The following is a 24,574-nucleotide window of genomic DNA, read 5'->3' as shown; positions in this document are numbered from 1 at the left end:
TTAATAATTGTTATAAAAACTAATAAGTTTTTCATATATAATAATTTATAATAGAATGATAGTATAAAATTTATCCTTTTGTATTCATTATTTTTTCTAGCCAAAAAAATGTTAATGAAAGACATATTATCCTTTGGAATTTTACAAATTATTTTAATTTTATAGTATTATCATTGTTCATAAACAAAAATTGTCACGTTTCATAACCTAACGACTTAAACTCAATTGGACAGAAGAAAAGTCACATTGAAAGATTTTTAAAAAAATAATAAAAGCTTATTGAAATTTTCCAAATTTGAGAAATTTAATTGAATATTTTAAATAAATAAAGAGACTAAATTAATAATTAAACTTAAATATAATTTTAATCCCTCAAATTTAAAATACATGTTTTTTATTCTTCAAATTTAAAATTGATATTCTTAGTTCTAATTTAAAAAAATGCTCAAATGTCATGCCAAAATACCGTCCAAATAAATACTTTGAATGTAAAACAAATGTAACAGAATTTTTTATAATATGAATGCAAAAAATTAAGGTGAGTTGTCGCATAAATGACTTATAATTCATTGTTCAGCGAACAAAAGACTTAAAATTCATTAATTACAAAGTGAAATCTCTAATGGCATTAGAACTTTAGAAAAAAGGAACTAAAACAAGCCATTTTGAAGTTAGAAAAACAAAGACCAAAACCACACTCACCCCCAAATTTTTTAAAAAAAAACATTTAAGATTACTATTAGCATACATCCATTTTCTATTTTCTTTTCTTTTCCCCCTATTTTTTTTTATCTTTCTCAAGATTAATGATCATCTCTATCTCTTTTTTCTCTTATCTTTTACTCCTTCATTTCCAAAACTATAGATATTTAAGGTTAGCACCCACCCATTAAGAAATATTAAGTCATAAAATTTTAGACTAAAATACCCCTATTTAATTATGTTGTTAGAATCACCATTAACAATATTTGTGTAGTGTATGGAAACAGTGTTAGGTGGACATTCTCATTGATAAGCGGTTAGCTACCGGTGCCTATCTTGGATAATAAACAATATTAAATGCACTAAAAATTGTAAACAAGGGTATAGTTGAAAAGAAAATTGTGAATTTAACCTTGGATTTGTAAAATATATATAGTTTTGGAACAGAAGGAATAGTAATCTCTCTTCTATCCAACCCATCCACATCAAAATGAGTGAACATTACCCATTTTCCTATAATTTAAACGCTCCAATTCGAGAACGGAGTATGATGTACACAAGGTAGTTTGGGGCGCATAACTCACTTGTAAAGTGTGTATTCCTTAATCAAGATTTTTTTTTTAATCACATGTATCGCCTCTTGCTGTCACCAAGTTTTCCTGATACCATTACCATGTACAAGATCCAACCATGGTCTTGTGCATGCAAAATTCATCCAATTGTCATCCACAACTCTGAACAGCCAAGTGGGATATGACTAGAATCTAAAAGCCAATATAACTCATGAATTAAAGTTTTACATTAGTGTCAATGTAACTTTGAAAACTGTTTTCCAATGTGCTACATGTCTCCTACACGCCAAACCTGCACTGAATACATGAAAAGGCCTGTGAGAAATAAACCAGATACAAAAGAAAGGTACTGCATCAAAACATAGAATATGAAAACTCACCAATAAGCTCTTTCAATATGAGGCTTTACATTGATTGTCTAAACTTAGCAAGCTGACTCAGTGAATCCTTAAGAACCTGTCTGTCAATGTTTCTCTTATCCTGAAATAGATACATACCATGAGATAGCATTTTGATTCATACCTAAGTGACATAATAGTTGTCACAAGAAGCATTGACAACACAATCTCTAATACACTCTTTTGAACACTTTTTTTATTAGTTGAATTTTATTATAAAATACAATATCACGAGGTTTATTAAATTTGATTTGAAACTTACAAAATAGTTATTTCTAGTAAATTTCAACCAATAAGAGAAAATGTGTTGGAGTCTTGGAGCATATTGCTAGCATTCTTGTTGGGTCACCATCGTAGCTTTGGATATAATAGTCAGAAAATTTGTTGGAGAAATTCTATCTTTGATGGGCTAAGAATCAAACTACATACATGATAAATGTGTTCCAAAGTATTTAGGTATGTGCTAAACTAAAAGCCTTACATATAGAGTTAAATTATCATCAAGGTATCCAAAATCAAAATGACACCTACCCTATTCAAAGATTCTTGGCCTAAAACTAAATCAATTTTGCAACTGCAGTTACTTGTCCAAGGATTCATGATAACAAAAAAATAAAAATCCAAGACCTCTTTTTTGTTAATAAATAAACACAAACACATGAATAGTGAAAAAAAACCTTATTACATGATTAAAAAAAAAACCATAACCTGCTTCCATTAATGATTTAAATGAAAGGAACACAAAATACTTCATGTCATACCTTCAAGGATGGGAGAAGAGCAAAAACTTCATCAATAGTTTCTGGGCACACATTACCAATCACACATATCTGCAGCGGGTAATGATGTCAAGAAAGCTATATAAAAATGAGAACAAAGGAAACTATAATAAGATGCTCCATATCATACCTCACTATCAGTGAGACCACATTTTGCAAGAGGACTGATCTTTGAGTCAAGAGATGAACATTATGATTATGGAGAAAAGAGAGAAGTGCAATATACAGCATAACAGTAATATCATTTATCCATTTGAACAAAGTCAAAAGGCAAACACACACAGCAGAGACTAATAGAGTATTTGAGTTAGTCATCTAACAACAGATGTATAGACACCAGACTGAAATTAAGGATACTCAAGAATGCGTCTAATAGAATGCAGATCTGTATACTTCGTACTGCTTTTGGCATATTGCAGTCCCTTGTCAAAGGATCTACAACAGGAGAAAAAAAGGTTCAGATTGCTCAAATAGGTCTTGTACTCTAATGATAAATCTTTATATAAATCATGCATCCTTTTCAATAAAAAATAAGCTTAGTGTCTCCCTCACATAGGCATTTTGATAGTTGAATCTCTAGATAACATGACCATCCGCTCTTGAATTCCTTGTAAAATATCCACAGCCTCACAGTCTATCAGGCATTTGATATTTTCTGGAAGCTCTGCATGTCACCCAAGAATCAATATTGTTGATATTAGTAAGGAAAAGTATGGTTTCATGTAATGCAAAATTGCAAATATAAGTTGATACAGTGACTTAACCTAAATGGCTGAATCACAATGTTAATCAACATAAAAGGAGAAGTTAATAATATATGATTTACAAAAATTAACAGGAAAAAAAAACATAACAGATAATGAAGGCAAGCACCAACTTTGATCAACTCTGTGATCTGATGAGTGGGAGTCTTTTGACTGAGAACTCTTTCCACCATTTGCAACATTGTCTCCCTTTCCTCCTTCAATAAAATCACCATGAAAAAAAAACAGCAGTCCAGTAAAAAGTAACTTGACTAAGAAAGCAAGAAAATTATGAGCAATCAATTTAAAGATTGTAATCAAGATGCGCTCAAATGCAATGTTACCAAACTGATGAACACAATAAGAACTTTGGGAATACATTCTTACCTTTTCCACCAGATTTTTGTGAAGGGAGTGAACTACTGCTTACTCCAGATTCAAATGATGGACCTATAATAGACAACCAAACAATAATTACAGTAAGGTGATTGCACAGTTAGTTGTAAACATGATCAGTAGTTTAGGTGGCAACTGCATCAAAAAGAAGCTCTAGTATTTGCATACTCCACTGAGAAGCAGTACAAAGATACAGAATAATGAAGCTAACCATCAGAAGAAAACTGAACCATCCTCTTCTTTGCTGATTTTGTTGCACTGTCATCTTTCCCTTTTTGGGATCCTAGTCCTAGCAAGAAAAAAACAGAAAAAAAATATGAACAGTCAAGTGCTTAAATCACAAACTGGTTTAAAATATTGCAACTCTCCATGTGCTACTGACTAATGAAGGCAAAATGAAAACAAGTGTTAAGTTATCAAAACATAATCCCATATCAATAATCAAAACAAACAAAAAATTAGGGTCATTTGGCAATAAAAAAAACATTTTTGTTTTCATGTTCTATTTTGCTTTTTTAGTTATAAAAATACCACCTTATTTTCATTTTATTTTCTATTTTCAAAAAAATGTATAAGAAATAGTGGAAAAAACTTTTTATTATTTTCTATTTTCTATACAATTTTTTTAACACAATCAAAGAGAAAACATCATAGCAATTTTGTAATTAAACATATAAACAGAAAATGAAGAAAACTGTTTTTCCAAACCAAATGAACCCTAAGATATAAGGGCACAAAACAACAAATGCAAGATCAAAGGATAATATATCAAAGACATCAACAAAAGGGGCAAGGGAAAAGCACAAGGGGTTGGTCGACTAGAGCAAGTCAGGGTCTTATGTTTGAGAAGTCATAGTTTTGAATTCTCACTTGTCTCTTTGGGGTGAAAAAACAACAACAAAGCCTTCTCCCACTAAATGAGGTTGACAACATGGATCACACATAATTCGGCAAGATTAAAAACCAAAGTCTTAGAAATATTTTTTAGCTCTCTTTGGGGTGAGATAAATGTAAATAAATTTGCATGCTCTTTCTGAGCTCAAAGGCTTTCCCTATCTTGGATTGGTAGAGGGTCATCCTCTCTCCCTAAATTTTATTAATAAAAAAAAGGGGGTCACCTCAACATCCATTTCCACACACAAAAAAAATAAAATCAGGTACACCATCTCATATCTGAAAACTGAGAAAAACACAGAATTTCCCAAGAGACTACCAGCATCAACTGAACAGCAATCCCATGGGTCAAAAGACTCAAAACTCAGCCCTGTATTAGTGCATGTTGACCCAATAAACCAGTCCAACAGAAAATTCAAACCCCAACAAGAGAGAACCAAATACCCAAAAGGGAAAAGGAAAAAAAAATCAAAACTTTATATACAGGGCAAAACAAAAAACGAGGGAAAATGTCCAATCCAAAACATACCCCCTTTGCTGAACAGCGAAGCGCCCTTTCCTCCTTTCTCCATCGCCAAAACTCGCTTCACCCTACAAAATTTCAAGCAGAGAACAATGCAGGTGAAACAAACAACCCAATGATCGCAAAAAAAGAAAAAAACAAGTGTTGTTGGAGGGTTCACAGTCAGTGGCAACGTTATCGAATTCAGATTTTGAAAAGAAACGGTTTTTCTAGCACATGAGAGAGTTTGACAAGGAACAGATACATGGGTTACTCGGGAAAGGGAAAGTTAAGGTTCACTTACCACAGAGAAAGCCGCACAGAAGCTGGACAATAGAAAGACCGCAGAGGAAAAAAAGAAAAAATGAGTGAGAGTGAGGACTGACAAGGCTCAAACAACACACGCATAAAGGGTATGTAGGTCTTTCCAGCCTTATTTATTCAACTCCATCCATGTGGAACATTTTTTTAAACTATTTTTTTATGCTACATTATTTTTTTATTCAATTATGGTGTATTATATTCAAGTAAGGGATGAAAAGTTAACTACATTTTATCTAAAATACATAGACATATATTTGTTATAAAAAAATTATTTACAAGTATTAATTATTAATTATTTGATAAGTGTTACTTGTTAATGATCAATTTTTGTTAGTGGAGAGATTCTAGCTTAATATTTCTCCTCTTCTCTCTTTTCTCTTCATCACTAAACCAAACTTACTCCTATAGGTTATAATTAACAAAAATAGTTAAAAAATTAGGTGAAAGTTAAAAAAGTAGTTAATAATTAAAATTTTGTAGTTGAAAAATGTTAAGTTAGATTACTGAATTATAAATATTTGATAAAGTTATTTGTTGAAACATGTGATAAATATAAAATTATATATATGATATTTTTTATATAATTTTTAATTTTATTAATAAAATATAGATATTTATAATATTAAATTTTAAATTCTTGTAATTTTTATTTATAGATAAAATAATTTTAATTTTCAATTATTACATTTTTTTCTCATATTGAGTATTCTACTATTAGCTATATGTTTTTTCTTAAAATATTTCTAATCAATTTTAACATAAAGTAAACATAACCTAGACTTAAGTGAATGTCATATTTTCATTATGCTAATGACTGTAATGATTAAAATATCTTGAAGTATAATGTTAAAAATTATAGAATAGATAATATAAAGGTATAACGGTTAACATAAATAAATATTGTAATGTAAGAAAATCCAAAAAATAGAAAAATAAAATAAAATTATCATCTATCAATATCAATATCTATAAGTATAATATTTGAAAAAAAAATATCTCCAAGTATAAAAATAAATAAATAGTATTCCAGTTGATTTGAAGAAGGAAATATAGAAATATCCAAAATAATAATAACAAAAATAAAATAAACATTATTATCTATCATTATCAATATCTTTTGTTATAAAAAGGTAAAAATAATAAAATCTACCTTATATAAAAATGATAAAAAAAAATAATATTCTACCTTATAAATGAAATAAGGAAAACAAACAATAAAATTATACCTTATGTGGAAAAGGATAAAAAAGAAATTTATAATGAATTTTTTAATGACAACAATGAAATAAAATATAAAAAAACTAAAGAGAAGTTGCCCTAGAATTTTTGTTGGGGGTATGTTCCCTTGTCAAATGAAATTGTATGGTTAAGTTACACGATCGGTTACAAGTTGACATTAGTTATCTTCCTAGAAGCCAAGAGGGGTAGAGGGTTTCTCAATCTAAGTAGTTGGAAAATGACGAGTGTGAATTTTGCATGTTATTTTAGGTCAAATTCCATTAGGAGTTTACATTCTTATTTACATTGTTAGGACTTTATTTTATGTCTTTGTTCAGTTAACTTTTTTTTTTTGGGCATTTGCATATGAAATCTATTGGCCTTAGACAAAAGGCACTTATGCCGTGTTTGGTCAAGGGGATGGAAGAGAAATGTAGAAAAAAAATATGTGAATCTCATACTTCCTATATTTTAATTTAATTTTAAATTTTATCTTTTATTTTTATTCTCTCAACTAAATACAAGATAAACATCACACTTATTGGACATAAAAACAAATAAACGAGAAGTCTAAAATATAGAAAAGAAGATTAACAACCTTAAAGAATTGTCTAATATTTAATTAGAGTCATCATGCACTTAGAGATCAAGAACCATAGAATGAAGTGATAGACAAAAATCAAAAGAGTCAAACAAAGGCAACAAATATTTGGAGATTAGAAATTGGAGTTCTGTCTACACTTTTTTTTTTTTTATTTTCTCGTGTTTTTTTATGAGTTGTACGTTTTGTGATTAATGACACGATTAAGAATTGTAACACGATAAGAAAGTTATTCTTTATTTCTAGGGATTTGGGTAGTCCAATGAAAAATTGATGATTTCTTTTGTAATTGCTCCCTTTGTTAACATTATATAAATTTTAATTTAATCTTGGATTTTCTTTATCCTTAATTATGAGTTTATTGTTTCTTATTTATATGATTTTATATGTTAAGTAAAGAATCAAAAGGCGATCTTTAACATTAGAAACTCTAAAATTGGACCTAAGGACTTAAATCACAAACGTAAGTTTAGTAATTTGGAGTTTTTCTCAGAATTATCATAAATCTTAATGTGTTTGATTATTTGCCATGAAAGTGAGGATTAATTTAAACAAATATGTTATTGCGGTTATGAAAGGAACCAATAATTAAATTAGTATAATTAACTCTTAAAATAATACATACTTAAGAAAAAGAGAAATATATAAACAAAGGAAGGAAGGGATGGAGCTTGGAGAAGGAGATGGTATGAGATGGAAAGTTAAAGGAGAAGAAAAGAGAGGTTACGGAGACAGAAAGAGGACTGAGTATATACAGAAGTATTTTATTCTATAATCCTGAATTTGTATTTTAATATCTTTATCTAAGGTGTGTATATATTTTTTGTTATTGCAAATATATTGGATTTTGCTTTGTATGAGATACTTGATGGTATCATCGTTAATTTGATGACATGAGACTTGATGATGTCATCATTGATATAAATGCATCTAACATTTTCTCAACAAATATTACACAATAAGCTAATGTTTGGAAAACTTAAGGATCACAAACAAATAAAAAAAAATATAGAGACGAAAAATAAAAATAATTATATTTACAACAATTTTTGAAAAATCAAGTTTTTACTTAATCATTGCGATATTTTGTGTATGTTAATACAACAGTTTAAAAAGTTAACTAAAAATTTATAAAATATGACGAAAAATATTTGAAATGTCCATATAGTGTGCAACATAAATACATATATCTAATACGAATATAACACTGAAATAATTAATATTTATAAGTATCAATACTTTCTTGATCGTTGAATATGTACCTACACTAATAATTATTGAGCAAAAGGATTCAACTAACAAAAAGGATGAATTGAGTAGTTAAGAGTTTTTTTAAAAAATTACAAAATTATGAGTTAAAATTTATTAAAAGTTATAAAATCATAAATATAATAAAGACCCACACAATATTAAAAAGTATATTAAGAAATATGTTATTAATATTTCTCTTTTTATTATTACCTTTATAAAAGTCAAAGAAAGATAATAAAAATGACGATAATATATTGGTTTTAGCCTTTTTGAGGCACAAAAGTTGATACCAACCATATTTTGAAGCAGAAATTCTTAACTTTGCACCTAAGCTCAGTGATGCCTTTCTAGAAGTCATAATGGCAAAATATATTTGTATCCAAAAGTTTCTGGTGCTATTTCTGAAACACCTGTATATTAATTTTATCCTATTTTGTTTTCATTCCTAATGAAGCAAATAAATAATTAAATTCATTTATTCAAAATCCAAACCTAGTTCATCTACCCAAAAAAATGGAAGGCAACTTTCTATTCAATGGAAATATAAATAGCCCATTTCCATTTTAGCCATATCCTTCTCACAGAATTCCACCACTCTCAAGGGAAACAAGAACCTGCTCAGCCAACACCAGAGAAACTGACATAGATGTGTAGTTGCCTCAAGCATCATCAACTTGTGAGTGAAATACAAAACTGGGAAATGTAGTTGTAATACCTCTGCCAAGAAACAATTTGAAAGATGTTAGATGCTAGAACATGATAACAAAATGCTAGTCAATGTTCAATTAAACATTGTAATTGAGATACATTGTATAGATATATTAGAGATGCCATCCAAGACAAAATCAAAGAGCAATCAGGCTTGTTTACATGGTACGTAGTCCAAAGTTTTCATTTCTAAATTAATTTTCTAATTACATGACACATGACCAGGGACTTTTTTCATTTTTCTTGTACCCTAAGTTTATCTTTCATTTTTGTTTTAAAAAAATAGGTTGAGTTGCTATATCTTCAACAAATAGAAAGAGGCAAATATATACGTGCAAACAGTTCAGAGGACAAGTGTTTGGGTAAGAGTGGAGACATGAAGAAAGAGGACACATCAGTTGGGGGCATAATTCTTTTTTAAACCTGCGAATCGATTTAACAAATTTTGGATTGTTTAAGAATTTGAAACTTTTCCTGTAAAAAGTACAGATGGATAGCTTTTGTCCTATTCGTAACAATTCCATGGCTTATTTTAACAAACTAACATGCACGCGTCTTAATATAAACTAGTAAGATTTGGTGTTATTAATAACAAGAAGAAACTTACTTGAAATAATGAAGAGTCATATTTTTTAGAAGGGATGGATATGTTGCAAGACAAGGTTTAGCCATTCTTCCTTGTCAATCTTCCCATCATGTTTTGTATCAGCTTCCTCGAATGTCTGAAGATCGAGTTTAAGTACAGTTAGTGATAGCTCTATAGAGAAGATTATAATAGCACAAAGGACTTGGTATGCCATAATCTTCAAGTCAACATACATAATTTAAGAGGTTCACAAGAACAAGGCTAAAGATTTACTTTATTTAGTAGAAAAATATTGTAAAGACTTTGGTCCATGTATAAGGAAAACATCATACGGAGAACACTTAATTGTCCCACTGATCAATAATTGGTATGAGATATAACGAAAATAACACATTTAAACTAGCAAGGGAAACAACAACTACCAACCACTCCTAAAACCCATACTGCTTATTTCCAAAGTATGCATGCATTAAAAGCCATGCTTGATAAGATTGCTTTTACTATAGACTATTAAGAAGAGTGTAAAAGATAATAAATTTCACATACCAACAAAAAGCCAAGCAAAACATGAAAAGGAGAGAACAAATACCTAGACTTATGAACAAAATATTAGACATACATACACACTAAAGTTGTCAGATAATGAATACCTTGTCAATGATGCTTTGAATTAGGCTATCAACAAATAATCCTTTCACACATTGATCGATAGGTAAGAATTAGTATAACACTATATATGACACTATGGAATAGTAGTCCTACATGGTGAGTGATCAAAACTCCATTTATTCAACATCATTTAAAAATAAATTAAATTGCCTCTTGTCTCTGAATAAATCCTTGTTTGAGATCATACAATTGGAATGAAACTGGAAAAAAGGGAAAGTTAAGAATCCCCAACAACCATATAAATTACTACCAATAACAAATGCAGAAAAGGGAAATACATAACATATAACTATAATTTTACAAATACTTTTTTCTTTCTAATCCTTAATAATTTTGTTGGCTAGAAGATATCTAAAATGTTAATAAATATTAGCCACTCTTACAATCAATCTTATCATCAATTGATGCGCTGGTAAATATTAGCCACTCTTACAATCAATCTTATCACCTACATAACGTAAACAATATAAAATCTCGAATAAGGCAAATACATTTCTAAAAGGGATCATATTAAATGTATATGGCATGTAATTGATTTCAAAGTAATTGGATCATGAAATCACCCGATGATCAACCATCCAGCTAAAGAAAGGGGGGGGGGGGGGGGGGGGTCGTGGGGGTAGATAAGAGACTAGTAACATGTTGAAATTATGAAATAACTACGGCACACCGCACAGGGTAATAAAAGGTAGTTATTAAAAATCAAAATTATACTCTACTGTTGAAAATTTTAACTAGAAATACATTGGAACAGTTGATTTTTTTCTAAAAAATCATCAGACTATTTTATTTGTTTTGTATAATTTTTTTGTCCTTATCCTTAGGAAGTTGTAGACAAAACCGTGAGAAATTAAAGCTTTTACATACCCTATCTGCAAATAAGCTCTCTTTCTTGGTTGGCTTGAATAAGGCCAACTGAAATACATCTTGCCATGTAAAATATGGCACTTATTATTTTAGGGATAAGGTAGAAATAATGACATTGTTCAACCAGGTTGAAAAGATAAATATCACTAAAAAAAAATTATAGAAGCACTAAATATGAGATGGGATTACTGACCTTAGTAATTAATCCATCGTCCGTTACTTCAGTGTTGATCTTCTTGAATAGTTCATACAGTTCTTCAATCTCACTTAGACTAACTGCAGTGGAAATAAAACAAGTTATGTTCCAAGTCTTAATAAGAGCCTAAGCAACTGAAAAATGGTAAGGCTATGCAGATTTATTCCTACATAACAGTTTAAAGTCTTCAAAGGCCTTCAGAACGCCTCTATTTTTATTGCCTCTTTTAGCTGGTTTTAGTTATGAATCCTAAAATCTTACTGCATCCTAAATACTTTTATCTCCATTTCTATTAAGTGATTTGATCCTCAATAACGTAAGATCGCCATTAAGCATTTTCTGTCAATGCCTTCTAAAAGATCATGAAATCCAAAAAAGAAAAATATGAAACTAGATCCAAGGATAAAAGGAGAGATAAGAGAGCAAATAATGCAAAAAAAAAATTAGTATTTTAGTTTGTACATTGAACAAGATGGATATTTATTTTATATAATTAAAATTTATAATAAATAAATATTTTTGAATATATAAATTGTGTATATATTATGAATAAGTCAAATTGTGATAAGCAACTAATCAAGTATTTAGATAAAGATACAAGAAAGATAATTTTATATGGTTAAAGAGATGTTTTTTTTGCTAGTGATGGGAATAGTGTGTAAAATGCACTTTCTGAATAGAAAAGAGAGTGTTGAAAACACTTGTTCAAGAGAGTGAGGCCCTCAATCTCCAAGTAGTTGAGAATTCTAATTTATAGTATAGAAATAGATTGGAGCAAAATTATCCAATTTATGCTAATTTGGAACTGCTATTTACAAAGTTGAAGCCAGAATGAATCACTTGTTTATTGTGAACTAATTAAAGTTCCAAAATTTATAAATTGAAAAGAAATAGGAAGATAAGAACATACACCCTGTTTCTCTTGCTAGCGCTTCTTCTGGATGTTGCAAACCTCAAGGCTGCGGGCACAAATCAGCATCACAAAAATTTATCACAGCAGTATACAACTGCTTTAATCCATTTAAGCAATTCACCATGACGTTTTCCATATGTCAAAATACTCCATACCTAAAATTCCCACACACAATAATTGAAAAAAGCAATAAAATGCACGTGTAAAGAAAGAAAGAAAAAACTAATATTATAATACATAATAAAGAAAACAAGTTAATTTTTTTAACTAAAATAACCCAAGCACACAGAAAGATTAAGAAACAAAGGGAATAACTGCATAACAAATTATATGAACTTTTTCACATAGTCACCTACATTTTCTCAATCCAGGTTGTCTCTACATATGCTTTATGGATAAGTGGTAAAAAGAAAGACAGAAGATAGGGGCAGGGAGGGAGAGAACTCCAATTGATTAATTAAAATGAGGTATTAATAATAAAACAATGGACTACCAAGTTGAACATACATCTGGCAGTTGATATAACATTCCTACGAGATTTGACAACATACACACAAAAATGAGGGCAAGCTAATGAAGGTACAAAGTAGACATGTTTGAATGGAATTGACTTAACAAGGTAAGCATCATCAACAATTTTAATGATATTTATACAAATTCCAAATTGTGATTACATTCACTACCATAAGCATGAAGTTCTTATCCCAATAATAAATAATTTAGGCGAATACAAACACTATTAAATGAAAAAAGGCACAATACAAAGTTTAAATTGCATTTCACTTTAGTCACATCATAAAAAAATTATTTGTTCTATTTTAATAATCTTATTTTAGATACGATTTCAGGAATGGACAAGATGGAATTCCTTCTAAAATACTAGGTTACACAGAAATATTATTCCAAAAGGAAAGAAGGGCATTAATATACACATAATGATTGAAAAACAACCATGGCATGTTCCTAGAAATAGGTGAGACAGAAGTAGAAGAAGTGTTACAGTACTCCTGACCAAGGGTTTATAATTTCATCTTAAGCACTATCACACCGCCAAGTAACTATGTTAACCAGTGTTCTACCATACCAATAGGAATGCAGACAAAAAAGTCACAGCAAACAAGCAATAGATGAATTCAACGCTGTAATGAAGCAGAAAAAAACAAAATAAATGTTTCTATCAGAGATTTAAAGCCCTCTTACATAGTTTTTCAGAATCAAAACTTCACTAACCATTCCCTTTGAAATGTCACTTTTTCACCATCACCACTTAGACTCAAGACAAGAGGCATGAAAAAACACAAGGGATATAGCTAGGATTGACAGCTTCAAGTGTTTCCTTCCAGTCTTTGAGGACAAAACAAGTATATTGCAAGACAACAAATGCATCTACAACAAATGCAGATTATTTTCTCAAAAAAAGTATTGAAAATTAGTGAGTTGCTTGTTTTAATTATTTAATTTCGTATTCATATTTTTCTATTTAGTTAAGCAATAAATATTAAATGAAAACGAAAATATTTAACGCCTTAAAAGTGGTTATTGAAGTATTTAATATTTTAGAATATAGTTAATTTGAAATATTATTAATATAGTTTACTAAAATATATGAAATATTCATTTAATTCAAACATTATGGCAATTACATTATATGCTCTTAATTTGTTAATATAAAAAACACTGTATAAAAATTAATGTTAACATAAATACATTTTTAATTATTTAAAAAATTTATGTTTTCTTTGTTACGGTTAGGAACTGATTTGATTTTGTTTTTGTTTTTTAACCGCCAACCAGACAAAATATATATATATATATATATATATATATATATATATATATATATATATATATTGAACGTAACTTCTTGTTGTTGAGGTATGAAGGTTTTGATGAAGACAAAGTCAGAGACTTAATAAATCGTGAGACACTTAAATGTCACATGTGTTTGGCTCATTAGGTTAAATTTTAGAAAGAATTGAAGTTGCAAAACCCTTTTTTTTGGGTTTTATTCATTCAAAGAATAATCAGATACATCTTTGGAAATACGGAGATCCAATTGGTATGGGATCTCTTCAATCGAGTACATGTCATGATAAGTAAAAGCTAACCCAGATAGCATATGGGATGAAACATTTCCACTTTGCTTTGTGAACAACAGGTCCTATCTTTGTTGGCACTTGGAGCAATCTATTGAATTATAAGAGTATTTAATTTTATATACTCCTATCTTTGTTAATTACTAATGAATTCTAGTTTTGACTTTTCCTAGAAATTCAAAAGTGGAGACTAATATTAATAAGTGTTTTTGTGTGTGTGTGTGTGTCAGCACAACTATGCCCAATAATAACATGACCTTTAAATGCTAAACTCGTTCATTTTCCTCTGCCACTGCCACAAACACAATAATGGGTTTTAGTCCTTTTTATATAAGGCAATTGAAACGTGATGAAAATAGTATCAGACAGAAGTCATCTGCATTTGTTGCAATGACATCTTTGATCAAGACAACTCTTTAACAGTGACAGATAGTAGAAAGGACAATACCTTGCTTACATTTATGACACATGTAAAAAAGAAATGATAAGAATAGAGGCTACTAAGTTCATATATAGGGAAATGAAGATTGCTCTGAGTGTTTCAAGGGTATAATCACTATTATCTCTATCTTCTCCTTTCACGGCCATGTTCTGATTTTTTGCTTCTTGCCCTTTGTATGTTTTTCTTAGCATCCAAGTCTGACTTGCTGCTTGACATTCTTTGTTCCTTGGCTCCCCTTAACTTTTCCGATCCTATATCTTCATTGTCTCCTCTTATAACCATCTTTTTTTCCAAGTCCAATGCCAACTTACCATCTGATCTTTTAGTTTTGTGTTGACTCTTTTCTCTACTTTCAGCATGGGAGATTCTTCTTGTGACTTCTTCTCTCTTGAATTCTTCTTTGTTTACTAAAGATCGCTTGCCATCGCTATCTCTAGTGGCTGGTCTCTTCTTTGCTCCTAGAAGTAGATCATGAGACTTTTGCAGCTTGGAACTAGTGGTTTCCTTAGAATCTTTTTCTTGTTCAAAGTAGAGGAGCTGCACCACAGTTCTCAGTGGCAGAAATTCATTTTTGACTGCATGTGCACGCACTTCTGGGGTCAGCTTTTGGCACTCCAGAATCCCACACAAGCGCTTTTTGTCTGCTTTGCTCAGGTCAGGATGCACCTTTGTATGCAATGAACATAAGTCACATCACGAATACACCACAATAAGAACTAAATTACCAAAAATATAAAAGCTGACCACTAAAGTTCTGTGTGGATAATTTTCAATAAGCTTTTCTTGTTAGTTAAAAATAATTTATACATAATTTAAAATTAGCTTTTTTGAGTAGTTAAATATATGGGAGAAACTTAATTCATTTTCCCTTCTTATTTTCTTCTCTTGTAAGTACTTATCGAGAAGTTTATTCAAATATGGCCTAAATTTCTTATATTGAAAAATGCCTAATGCTAATTTAGTAACTTTAGTATTTTGATGTGAACAGTGTGTATAAGTTGGCATCTAAAGGTCCTCAAAAGGTGCTGAAGTATCTTGTGTTTCATGAGCATTTGTTATGTATTCAGTAAAGTTACCATGAAAGTTAAACAAAAGTGTAGACATTGTTTTAAGACATTGCATGTATGTCATGGAAAATTCACCTTAAGATAGATGTTTATAGCCTGGTAGAGATCATCATGCTCTAATCGGCCAATAGCTGGCACAGTTTCAGCCAGGGAGACAAATTTTGACACTGGCATATTATCATCCCTTGCCACCACTTGAAGATAGGAATCAATGAGCTTACCAACACTTCTGATTGATTTTATCAAGTGTCTTTTATCCACAGCACCAGGCGAGATTCTTTTCCAAAACTTTAAGTAACTTTCCAACACTGCTAGGACTAATTCCGTGTCATAAAAGTTTTGGTCCAAAGGGGATGTTGAAGGATAAAGCAGGTCACTCACTGTTGCCTCCTCAAACTGTATGCTGGCTCTCTTTACTAGTTCTGTTTTGGTCACTGGGGAGACACCAAGAGGGCTTGAAATGCTGAGAAGCCTTAACAAGAAGCCAGCTGAAACCGACCCTCTATCAGCAGGAATCATGCTCACAATTGTCTCCAGAATTTTTCGGCTCACAGCTTTAGATTCTTCTGCTTGTGTTGCTGAATTGAATGAACTTTTAAGCTTTGTGATGCTGGGTAGCCACTTACAGGCATAGACATGCAGAGCTTCGCCAATAAGCTGTGGTGGGAGCACATAAGTTGATCTAATAGCCATTAATATGCACCTGAAAAGATCTATGTTAAGATCGGACACATCCTCAGTCCACCAATCCTTTGGGACTGAATGATGCTGTTTTCTGGTATAACCGGGCCTAGTGTAGGTGTAGGACCATTTGACCTGCACATAATCATCACTGTTATGCAAAAAAATGTTCCAAGCACCAATCTTAGAAACGTGAATTTTTTTTTATGGTCTCAAGTTCTTGACCTGTGGTGGGGGTGTAAGAATTTTCTCAATAATTAAATCAATGCATTTTCTTGTTATGCCAAGATTCTCAGACCACTCCGGTAACTTGTTAGTGGCCTGCAGTGCTGCAATAGAGTCTTTCCATCCTTCAAGAATGCATGAACTGAAGAAAGCCTCAAGTTTGCTTACAAAGTTTCCTTTCTCAATGGACTCGTTCATTTGGAGGAGTTTAGCAGCACAGAGTGCGGGTACAAAGTTATGAGCACTGATGTTGATTGAAACTCCATAGCAGAACTTAGCACAGATTTCAAATGCATCTGCCCCTCCAGGCATATCATGAAGCTCTAGAGGAACATTCTCAGAATCACTAGAATCTGAGCAAAGCCTTCGTAGAAGGCCACATTTTGGAAGAAGGGAAGACTGCAGTACACACAAATAGAATTATAGATGAACCAAGATTAAATTTGTTATTTTCTTTTATGCACACATCACACTCAATCTAATTCTAATACCTTGTGTAGCAGATAAGTAGTGTCATAGATTTTTATCACAAGGTCAGATGGAATATCTGAAACAAGACTCCTGCATTTATGATGATAATATATGTTAGTTTATGAATACATATATATATATATATATAGAGAGAGAGAGAGAGAGAGAGAGAGGAGAGGGGGGGGGGGGGGGGGGGGGGGGGGAATAGGTTGTGTACCACTCTTGGGCCAAAGATCAATATAAATACCTGGTAGCTTGTTCACTGTAGAAAGTATCTGGCCTTGTTCCAAGTTTCATGAACTTCATATCTACTTATTGTGATCTATCCCCAATGATCAAGAAAAAACCTCTACTTGAAAGCCTGCACAAATTCTGAACACTACAACTTTAATGCTACTACAGATCCCATAAAGTAAAGGTCAGGATACTATGCTTAAGTAATTATATAGAGAGAGAGAACAGCATTATGTGTTTTATATTAAACAACCCTTTTTTCAGGTGTGAATCAAAAGAGTTTCTAGTTGTTGCAAGATATTGGAGAGCATGCACACATGGATTATATCATGGCTCTGGTTCATGATTATGCAACACCCCAACATGATAGTAGCACCTTCTATTTCAAGAAAGCAAACTAAGAACTGGAGGAGAGGGTGAAGAAATCACTATATATGAAGGTTGAAGACCGGGACATGAATTCACATGATATCATTCTTCATACTACTATGTATGAGAAAAACCCAGAAAATAAAGAACAGAAAGAAATATGCAAAAAATCCTTACCTCAACTTTCATATAACAATGGCCCTCACAACCTCATTGGTTTGCATATAACTCTGCAAGAACTTCAATTTATAGATGTGGTGTCCTCATCTACAGATGAAATAAAGCAAGAAACAATAAATTCCAATTTTTGCCTTCATGCACTGAGAAAGAGTACACAGCACAGTAACTGTATAGAGAAGTACTTGTGCTAGATGCCATGCATTGATGCAGAACAGTAAACTCTATAGAGAAGTACTTATGCTAGATGCCATGCATTGATGCAAATTTGTCTCTACCCTGGTGCCTTTGGAAGTTACTTCCAACTTCAAGCTGAACTAAGTAGGTGAAACTAATAAATAAAATTAGATGGATGAAGAATACTCTAATTTAGTTACACCAGATTTCAGATCCTTATGCCCACTGTGCCGGTTCCAGACATGTAACAACTAATAAGAAACTGAAGAACTTTAAAATTCGAATACCGATGACTTATAACGTTACACAACTCATCTGTATTGTTTTCTTCATATTTTGAGCAAGGGAAAACTATGTCAAGAAGAGAAGAACAAGGAAACTGATAATGGAAAATGCTAATATCAATGTCCTCTTATTATAACATTAGTGTTACATAAGCCCCTGCACTTGCAGCTGTGCCGACAAAGTAGTTACCATTTGATTTTGATTAGAAGTGAAGTTTCTCCTGTTGTTGCTAACCTTAATAGTTAATAGCTCATGGTTTTTCTAGAGCTTTGTCTCTCGGGTGATCACTTGATATGGGGAAAAAAGCCACCCTCTATTATAAGTTATACATTCCATTTGGGCAAATATCCAAATGATTTTAAAGGGATTTGTACCAAACTCTCCAATTATGGCTGCACATAATTCTTTATCGGAAATGCATTTTGGATAAAGCAACAACATGATTTAAACTTTACTTAAATTATTGTACACATCAGCATCTTTTTTCTACTCCAAATATGTTGATTGGAGAAAGTAAAAAGTAAAAACTCAATAACTCTTCTGAAGTATAATGCAGCAAACAACATATATTTAAATTTTCCTACAAACTGCAAAAGTGTATTATGCGTATAGCTTAGGAAATTAGTGTAGATAAATATCTAGAACCAATACTTGTTTCCACTGCTCAATTGGATTTTAGAGAAGAAAATCATCCTTACATCCAAAACCAACTTTAGGATTTTGTTATTGGACAAATCCTCAAAGTGAATCTCAGAACTGATGCATACCTACATTTCTCTTTTTGGTCTCAGAGCTTGGTATGTCACTTTGGATCCTGACTAATCTATTTTTTTTTTAAATGATGAAAACAAAGTTTGAACCTAGGATTTTGTATATAGTACTCAAACCTTATTAATGTGGTAATTTTTCTTTGCTGGTATTCTAGGAGGAAATTAGGTGATATGTGATATCAAATATAACTCTGATTTCAATTACTTGTACGAGGTCCAGTTATTTATCATATATTTTTTTATCAATCAGCTATTTATCATATAGATATATTTAATGTTTACTGATAATAAATTCATGAGTAGTTTGTTAATCATGTGATAAACATTGGTAACCAAAACAAGTAACTAAAACATTACTAACCAAGTGTGGATGTAACTGTTTCCTTTTACATACTTCTTAACAACACATATTCCCTCCATTCTCAAATAAATGTTACTTCAGCAAAACTTTTTTGTTCAAAATAATCTGTTGTTTTTCACTGCCAAGAAATCATTTATTACCTCTTTTTTTTCAGCTTTCCGTTCTCCTTTCAAGAAAGCATAAATTAATATCATATATTTTCAAGAAAAGGACAATTTTGTCCTATTGTGCTTTTTCTTCTTCTCACAGTATTGGAATAGTTGATCGTTTCCTTAATCCTTGTACAATATTCTAAAGTGACACTAATTTGAGAATGAGGGGAGTATAATAATTTAAATGTCATTAAAGAATTATTTATTTTTATAATTCATAACGAATAAATGGCCGAGAACTAATTACATAGACACATACACATATAATATGCTGAGAGTTTTCTAGTTGAATATTTTCATTATTTTGTGTATTGAATACTCATCCAACCCTCAAAAAAATTATAAATGAAGAAAGAAGCAGCAGCATCGAAAAAGATGCCTTTATGCAACAAAACATACATGTTTAACCTTCACTAATGGTGCCTGTGTTTGGAAGTTGAAGATTAACTATTTATGTGAGACCCAAAAAAATATACTATAGCTTTAAAAGTACCCCACTGCTTGGATCATAAGTGTATATAAATCCAAAGCAAACATGTACTAAAACACACTGAGATCTTTCCAGAAGAAACTTTTGATTCCATGCATATAAGGAAGCTTGATTATGTTAAGAAAATAGTATGGAAATCCGAGAGAAAATGATGCAGCAAGCTAATGTGACCACTGGCCAATATCCTCCTATAAGATAATACAAAAATTATCCATGCATCATTTTTGTGAGGTTACTTTGCCTAGTCACTTTCTTTGTGTCTCCAAAGAACTTAGATATATATAAACTAATGTAGACTTTTTTTTTCTATTGAAACTTATAATTGGCCAGGATTGATCCTTATCCAATGTATGCTCTTCTCAATTATTCTACCCTTTGTTAAGTACATAAGAACCAAGAAAGACGGAAGACAACTTTTTCTTTCTTCCATTATTTCTCTTTTTCTTCCCAATTTTATTCATATAATTGCTGAAAGAGCTCAGAATTATTAATTTCACAAAAGCAGCTCTTTAGACAAGTTTGATATAAGGGAAACAAAGAAGAACCTATACAATGCTTCTTAAGGTTGAGGATTGTGATACATTAGTGCTACTTCTGTGAGGCCTTTTCCACCGTTCATTTATTAAAATCTGGCATACAGTTTGGTCCGTGCTTTCACAGACAAGTGGAAGCAAAGCAAAAAGCACCGTGTTTGTGGCACAGCACCTACATTACTTTCAACAAGACACAAAAAAAAGTGCTTCATGTTTTACTTCCAAATAATATGGCATCAGAATCTTTCAAGGCACCTTTTTCTTAGAGGTAATAACTCTCACAGATCCCAATTCCATGATCACCGCCAAAATTCAGAAAGTGCATAGTTAATTTCAGCTACCTTTGCTAAATAAAGAATCAATGACATCCCTATATGATTCTTGGATGGCATTTAGCCAATTATGTGGTTCTTCTTCGCATCTTCAATTGATAAAAGTTCTCTACTAGTCACTCTCCCTCTCACACCCTTCACAATATGGTTTTACCATTTTCCTTTTTGTCTTTTTTCTCTTGGAATTTTTTAAGCCAACAGAACCTACTGTGTGCTGCTTTTTCAGAAAAACAAATTTATATCTGACAAAAGTGTTCTTCATCTTTATAACAGAATGAAAAAGGCTTTTAACTGGTTGTGAAGTGGTAAGTCAAACAAAAATGCTTTAATCAAATTCCTCCCTAGCCCCCTACTTATCTCCCTATGCTTTCATAATTAGGCCTCTCATCAAAACACTAAACAATTGCATTGGAAATGTCTAAAGAACTTTAGAAAGAAAAAAAAAGTAAAGAAAGCAGAAAACGTACCCCGTGAACATATCATTGATGTTACTTGAATGATAGGAACCAGAAAAAAGCATTCACAACTGAAAAAGCTGCAGTTCCTAAGTAACTGCACAAAATGAAGAAAGTAGATGAAGCAGAAGCATCAGTTTTTGATATATGGTGGCCTAAACTAAAGTCAGAAAGAAAGCATATATGCATGGACAAGTGAAGCAGGAAAGTGAATATTGCTTTACTAGTTTCATGCAAGTAATCCTCAGAGACAGAAATAGAGGGAGGGTTATGCTATAGCTTAAAAGCCTCGTGTAGAAGTAGAACCAACCAGGGAAGGCACCAACACCAACACCAAGTGAAGGAAAACGAGTACGCTACCACAATGTCTCCTAACCAAGAGTGCTATAGAGTACAACATTGAAAAGAGAGAGATTAGGAGTGGTTCCTTTGGAATTAGTCAACTTAGTAATGTATCAAAAGCATGCCATGATATATTCCTTTGAATAGTAGCAAATTCTAGAATGCAATAGAGAGAGGGAGAGAAAAAAAATGATAAACAAGTCTTGAGTCTTCACCTCAACAGCTTCAAAAATAGGTGCTGTATAATTAAACCACAAAAAGCATGCAATGCGAGTGGGTTAAGGCATTGGAGTGCTCTATCCTATACTAATTGAAAAGAAGCTTGTGTGGGGCCTAGACTCAAACATAAATGAAAGATACACTGTGCATTCATCATCATGCTTCCCCCCACTAATACTTTGGGATATTCTTCTTCTATTAGGACCTATGCTTGGGCCACCCTTGTGTGCATGTTGACCACGTGTCCATTTCTGTGCCGTTTGTTACATCAACCCTGATGAGATTGCTCTGACTTCTCCCTTTTGGTTTGTTCTGAAACACAGACAAAGATTTCTCTTTCTCATCCCTATCACTGTATGGCTTCATTTTGGAGGTGTTTTTGTCATAATTTTTCAATCAGTGATTAGAATTGGAGTTTATTGTGATTACTAAAATAAAACTCCAATTCTAATTCTTGTAATTGAAAAATTAATGGTAATCCTCCAAAATAAGACTCCAATTCTCATTCCTGTTAGGTTTAACTGATCTTTATTGGAAATCCTTGTAGCAAGGATATTTTTTAACCTGACTGTCAGAAATTAATTCTTTTGGAATGTAGAAATTAATGAAATAGGCATGATCTTTCTCTATGAAGTCTTTTTTATACACATGATTATATTCAAATTCTTAACATATTTAATCAACCTAACTATCTGTCGATTAGGCTAAACTTTGTTGGTAACTTGGTAATGAAAATCTTTATTATGCGAATTACCTATATAAAACTCTAAGTTTAATTAGAAAATAATACTGAAACTAGCGCATATGGAACAACTATTTATGAACATTGTTGACAATAAAAATCTTTATTGTACGAATTATTTAGATAAAACTTTAATTTTGATTAGAAAATAATACTAAAAGGCCTTATATGTAACTCCAATTTAAATTTTGTCCTTTTATTTTTGGTTAATCATTCATGCGTGAAGCCTATTCTCTCTGCTCCTGTTCATTCACTCGTGCATGGATTCTTTAGCTCGCCCCTGGGGTCCCCAGATGATTTTATTTCATGTCATGGACAAGAACAAGGGACCCCTCACCAGTCCCTTCAGCTGAAAGAAGATGGGGTAACCATTAACAAAAAGTCTTTAATTAGCACTAAGAAGCAACAAGATAGAGGGAAAAAAATGAATGGTTTGGTTTTGGTGCCAAGTGTGTCAATCTTGAACAACTAGCTAGCATAGAAAACAATGTATGAACATAAGCTAAAAGCAATTTCCTTGATTACTTTTTTTTGGTCCAAGTCCAACCCAAATGATGCAATGACTAAGGGATGATGTCGATGGACATGATGAACTTCATGATCTCAATAACATATGATCATGATAACAGTGATCATTATCTTCAATTTCTTTTGAGTTTCTAAATAAGATCTTGTTATTATTATACAGTGTCCTAACCAATTTACGAACCGACCATGTGACTTTTCATGAAGATTGTCAGTAATTCTTCTGAGAATCCATGTACCAACCTGTTTTGTTTATTGTGCATGCATCACTTTAATTGATGTGCTTTTCTTTTCTTCGTAACCTTTGCGGAAATTATATTTCCCCTTACATATAATATCATGACCAAGGTTTATTGAGGGCAGTATTTCCAAATATATAGGGTTGTATTATGATAGTTGTACCATTGATTGATAATAAACTCGCTCTCTTATTTTAAAAATGAAAACATTCTCTGCCCGCGTGTATATATTCTCCTTTTCATTTTGTAATAATGTTTTAATTTTTATAACAAATTAAAATATTAAATTATATTTTTTTAATTTTTAATTAATATTCAAATTTCTTAATCATAATGAGGTTTTTAAAAATTATAATTAAAATCATTTATCTTAAATAAACTAATTTTAAAATATATGTATTGTTATATCTTAATTTATATTTTATACTATCTCTAAAATGATCTTTTATTGATTAAATCAATTCTTATCAAATATTATTTATTTATTTATTTTATTGATTATATTTTTGTATTTTTTTTGTCTTAATCATTCAATTCATCGAAGAAAAGAAATTTTACCTAATCCCAAAATCAATTAAGAGATAAATAAAATTTAATAAAAAAAATTATTTTCATTAAAATTTAAACTCGAATACTAACTAAACAATATATTTTAGCATTCTAAAAGATGAAAGAAATACCTAAGTTTAGATGTACTCTTACTTCAATAAGTAAGTCAATTATATTTTATAACATTCTAAAAGATGAAAGAAATACCCAAGTTTTAACCTTGATATATTTTGAGAAAAACCTTATTTTTATTTTTTAAAAAAAACAAACTTTCGCAACAAGATTTTGATCATAAAATAAATTAATCAAAGCAATTATTAAA

The 24,574-nt window shown here is 31.2% G+C and overlaps 2 protein-coding genes and 1 long non-coding RNA gene across 9 annotated transcripts; all 3 read right to left on the bottom strand.

Annotated features, from left to right (window-relative positions):
- Positions 1–1,086: 1,086 nt before the first annotated feature.
- On the bottom strand, positions 1,087–5,388 carry LOC114386945 (DNA-directed RNA polymerases IV and V subunit 4-like). Of its 2 annotated transcripts, none has more exons than XM_028347021.1 (11): positions 5,291–5,388; positions 5,014–5,075; positions 3,802–3,879; positions 3,582–3,644; positions 3,329–3,412; positions 3,004–3,115; positions 2,809–2,886; positions 2,582–2,615; positions 2,434–2,502; positions 1,655–1,754; positions 1,087–1,571 (listed from the first exon to the last, which is right to left on the bottom strand). In XM_028347021.1, exons 2-10 carry the CDS (start codon positions 5,054–5,056, stop codon positions 1,680–1,682), a joined length of 636 nt encoding a protein of 211 aa, XP_028202822.1. In that variant the 5' UTR covers positions 5,057–5,075; positions 5,291–5,388; the 3' UTR covers positions 1,087–1,571; positions 1,655–1,679. The 2 variants fall into 2 exon arrangements, with proteins under 2 accessions (XP_028202822.1, XP_028202823.1); XM_028347022.1 differs by having other exon boundaries at positions 1,087–1,566.
- Positions 5,389–8,684: 3,296 nt separating this feature from the next.
- Positions 8,685–12,429, bottom strand: LOC114386520. 2 transcript variants are annotated; one of them, XR_003661103.1, is made up of 4 exons: positions 12,317–12,429; positions 11,404–11,486; positions 9,696–10,543; positions 8,685–9,097 (listed from the first exon to the last, which is right to left on the bottom strand). It is a non-coding gene; the product is annotated as an uncharacterized LOC114386520 (long non-coding RNA). The 2 variants fall into 2 exon arrangements; XR_003661104.1 differs by having other exon boundaries at positions 9,696–9,810.
- Positions 12,430–14,715: 2,286 nt separating this feature from the next.
- LOC114388743 (BTB/POZ domain-containing protein At5g47800-like) lies at positions 14,716–22,362 on the bottom strand. 5 transcript variants are annotated; one of them, XM_028349396.1, is made up of 9 exons: positions 22,194–22,362; positions 21,861–22,020; positions 21,649–21,733; positions 18,082–18,171; positions 17,549–17,680; positions 17,322–17,391; positions 16,831–17,229; positions 16,000–16,740; positions 14,716–15,523 (listed from the first exon to the last, which is right to left on the bottom strand). In XM_028349396.1, the coding sequence occupies exons 5-9, from the start codon at positions 17,605–17,607 to the stop codon at positions 14,981–14,983; spliced, it is 1,812 nt and encodes a 603-aa protein (XP_028205197.1). In that variant the 5' UTR covers positions 17,608–17,680; positions 18,082–18,171; positions 21,649–21,733; positions 21,861–22,020; positions 22,194–22,362; the 3' UTR covers positions 14,716–14,980. The 5 variants fall into 5 exon arrangements, with proteins under 5 accessions (XP_028205197.1, XP_028205193.1, XP_028205198.1 ...); XM_028349392.1 differs by having other exon boundaries at positions 17,549–17,673; XM_028349397.1 differs by having other exon boundaries at positions 17,549–17,662.
- Positions 22,363–24,574: the final 2,212 nt, after the last annotated feature.

The sequence above is a fragment of the Glycine soja genome, chromosome 15 (genome assembly GCF_004193775.1).
Source record: "Glycine soja cultivar W05 chromosome 15, ASM419377v2, whole genome shotgun sequence".
Lineage (NCBI taxonomy): Eukaryota > Viridiplantae > Streptophyta > Magnoliopsida > Fabales > Fabaceae > Glycine > Glycine soja.
This window is presented reverse-complemented; position numbering and strand designations above follow the sequence as displayed.

Coding starts and splice junctions, on each gene's coding strand:
- LOC114386945 (XM_028347021.1), bottom strand. CDS start 5,056: ATGGAGAAAGGAGGAAAGGGCGCTTCGCTGTTCAGCAAAGGGG. Junction 3,880..5,013: donor TTCGCTGTTCAGCAAAGGGG/GTATGTTTTGGA, acceptor TTTTCTTGCTAG/GACTAGGATCCCAAAAAGGG. Junction 2,503..2,581: donor GTGGTCTCACTGATAGTGAG/GTATGATATGGA, acceptor TACCCGCTGCAG/ATATGTGTGATTGGTAATGT.
- LOC114388743 (XM_028349396.1), bottom strand. CDS start 17,607: ATGAAGTTCATGAAACTTGGAACAAGGCCAGATACTTTCTACAGTGAA. Junction 17,230..17,321: donor CTACTTATCTGCTACACAAG/GTATTAGAATTA, acceptor TGTGTACTGCAG/TCTTCCCTTCTTCCAAAATG. Junction 16,741..16,830: donor TTCTTACACCCCCACCACAG/GTCAAGAACTTG, acceptor GATTATGTGCAG/GTCAAATGGTCCTACACCTA.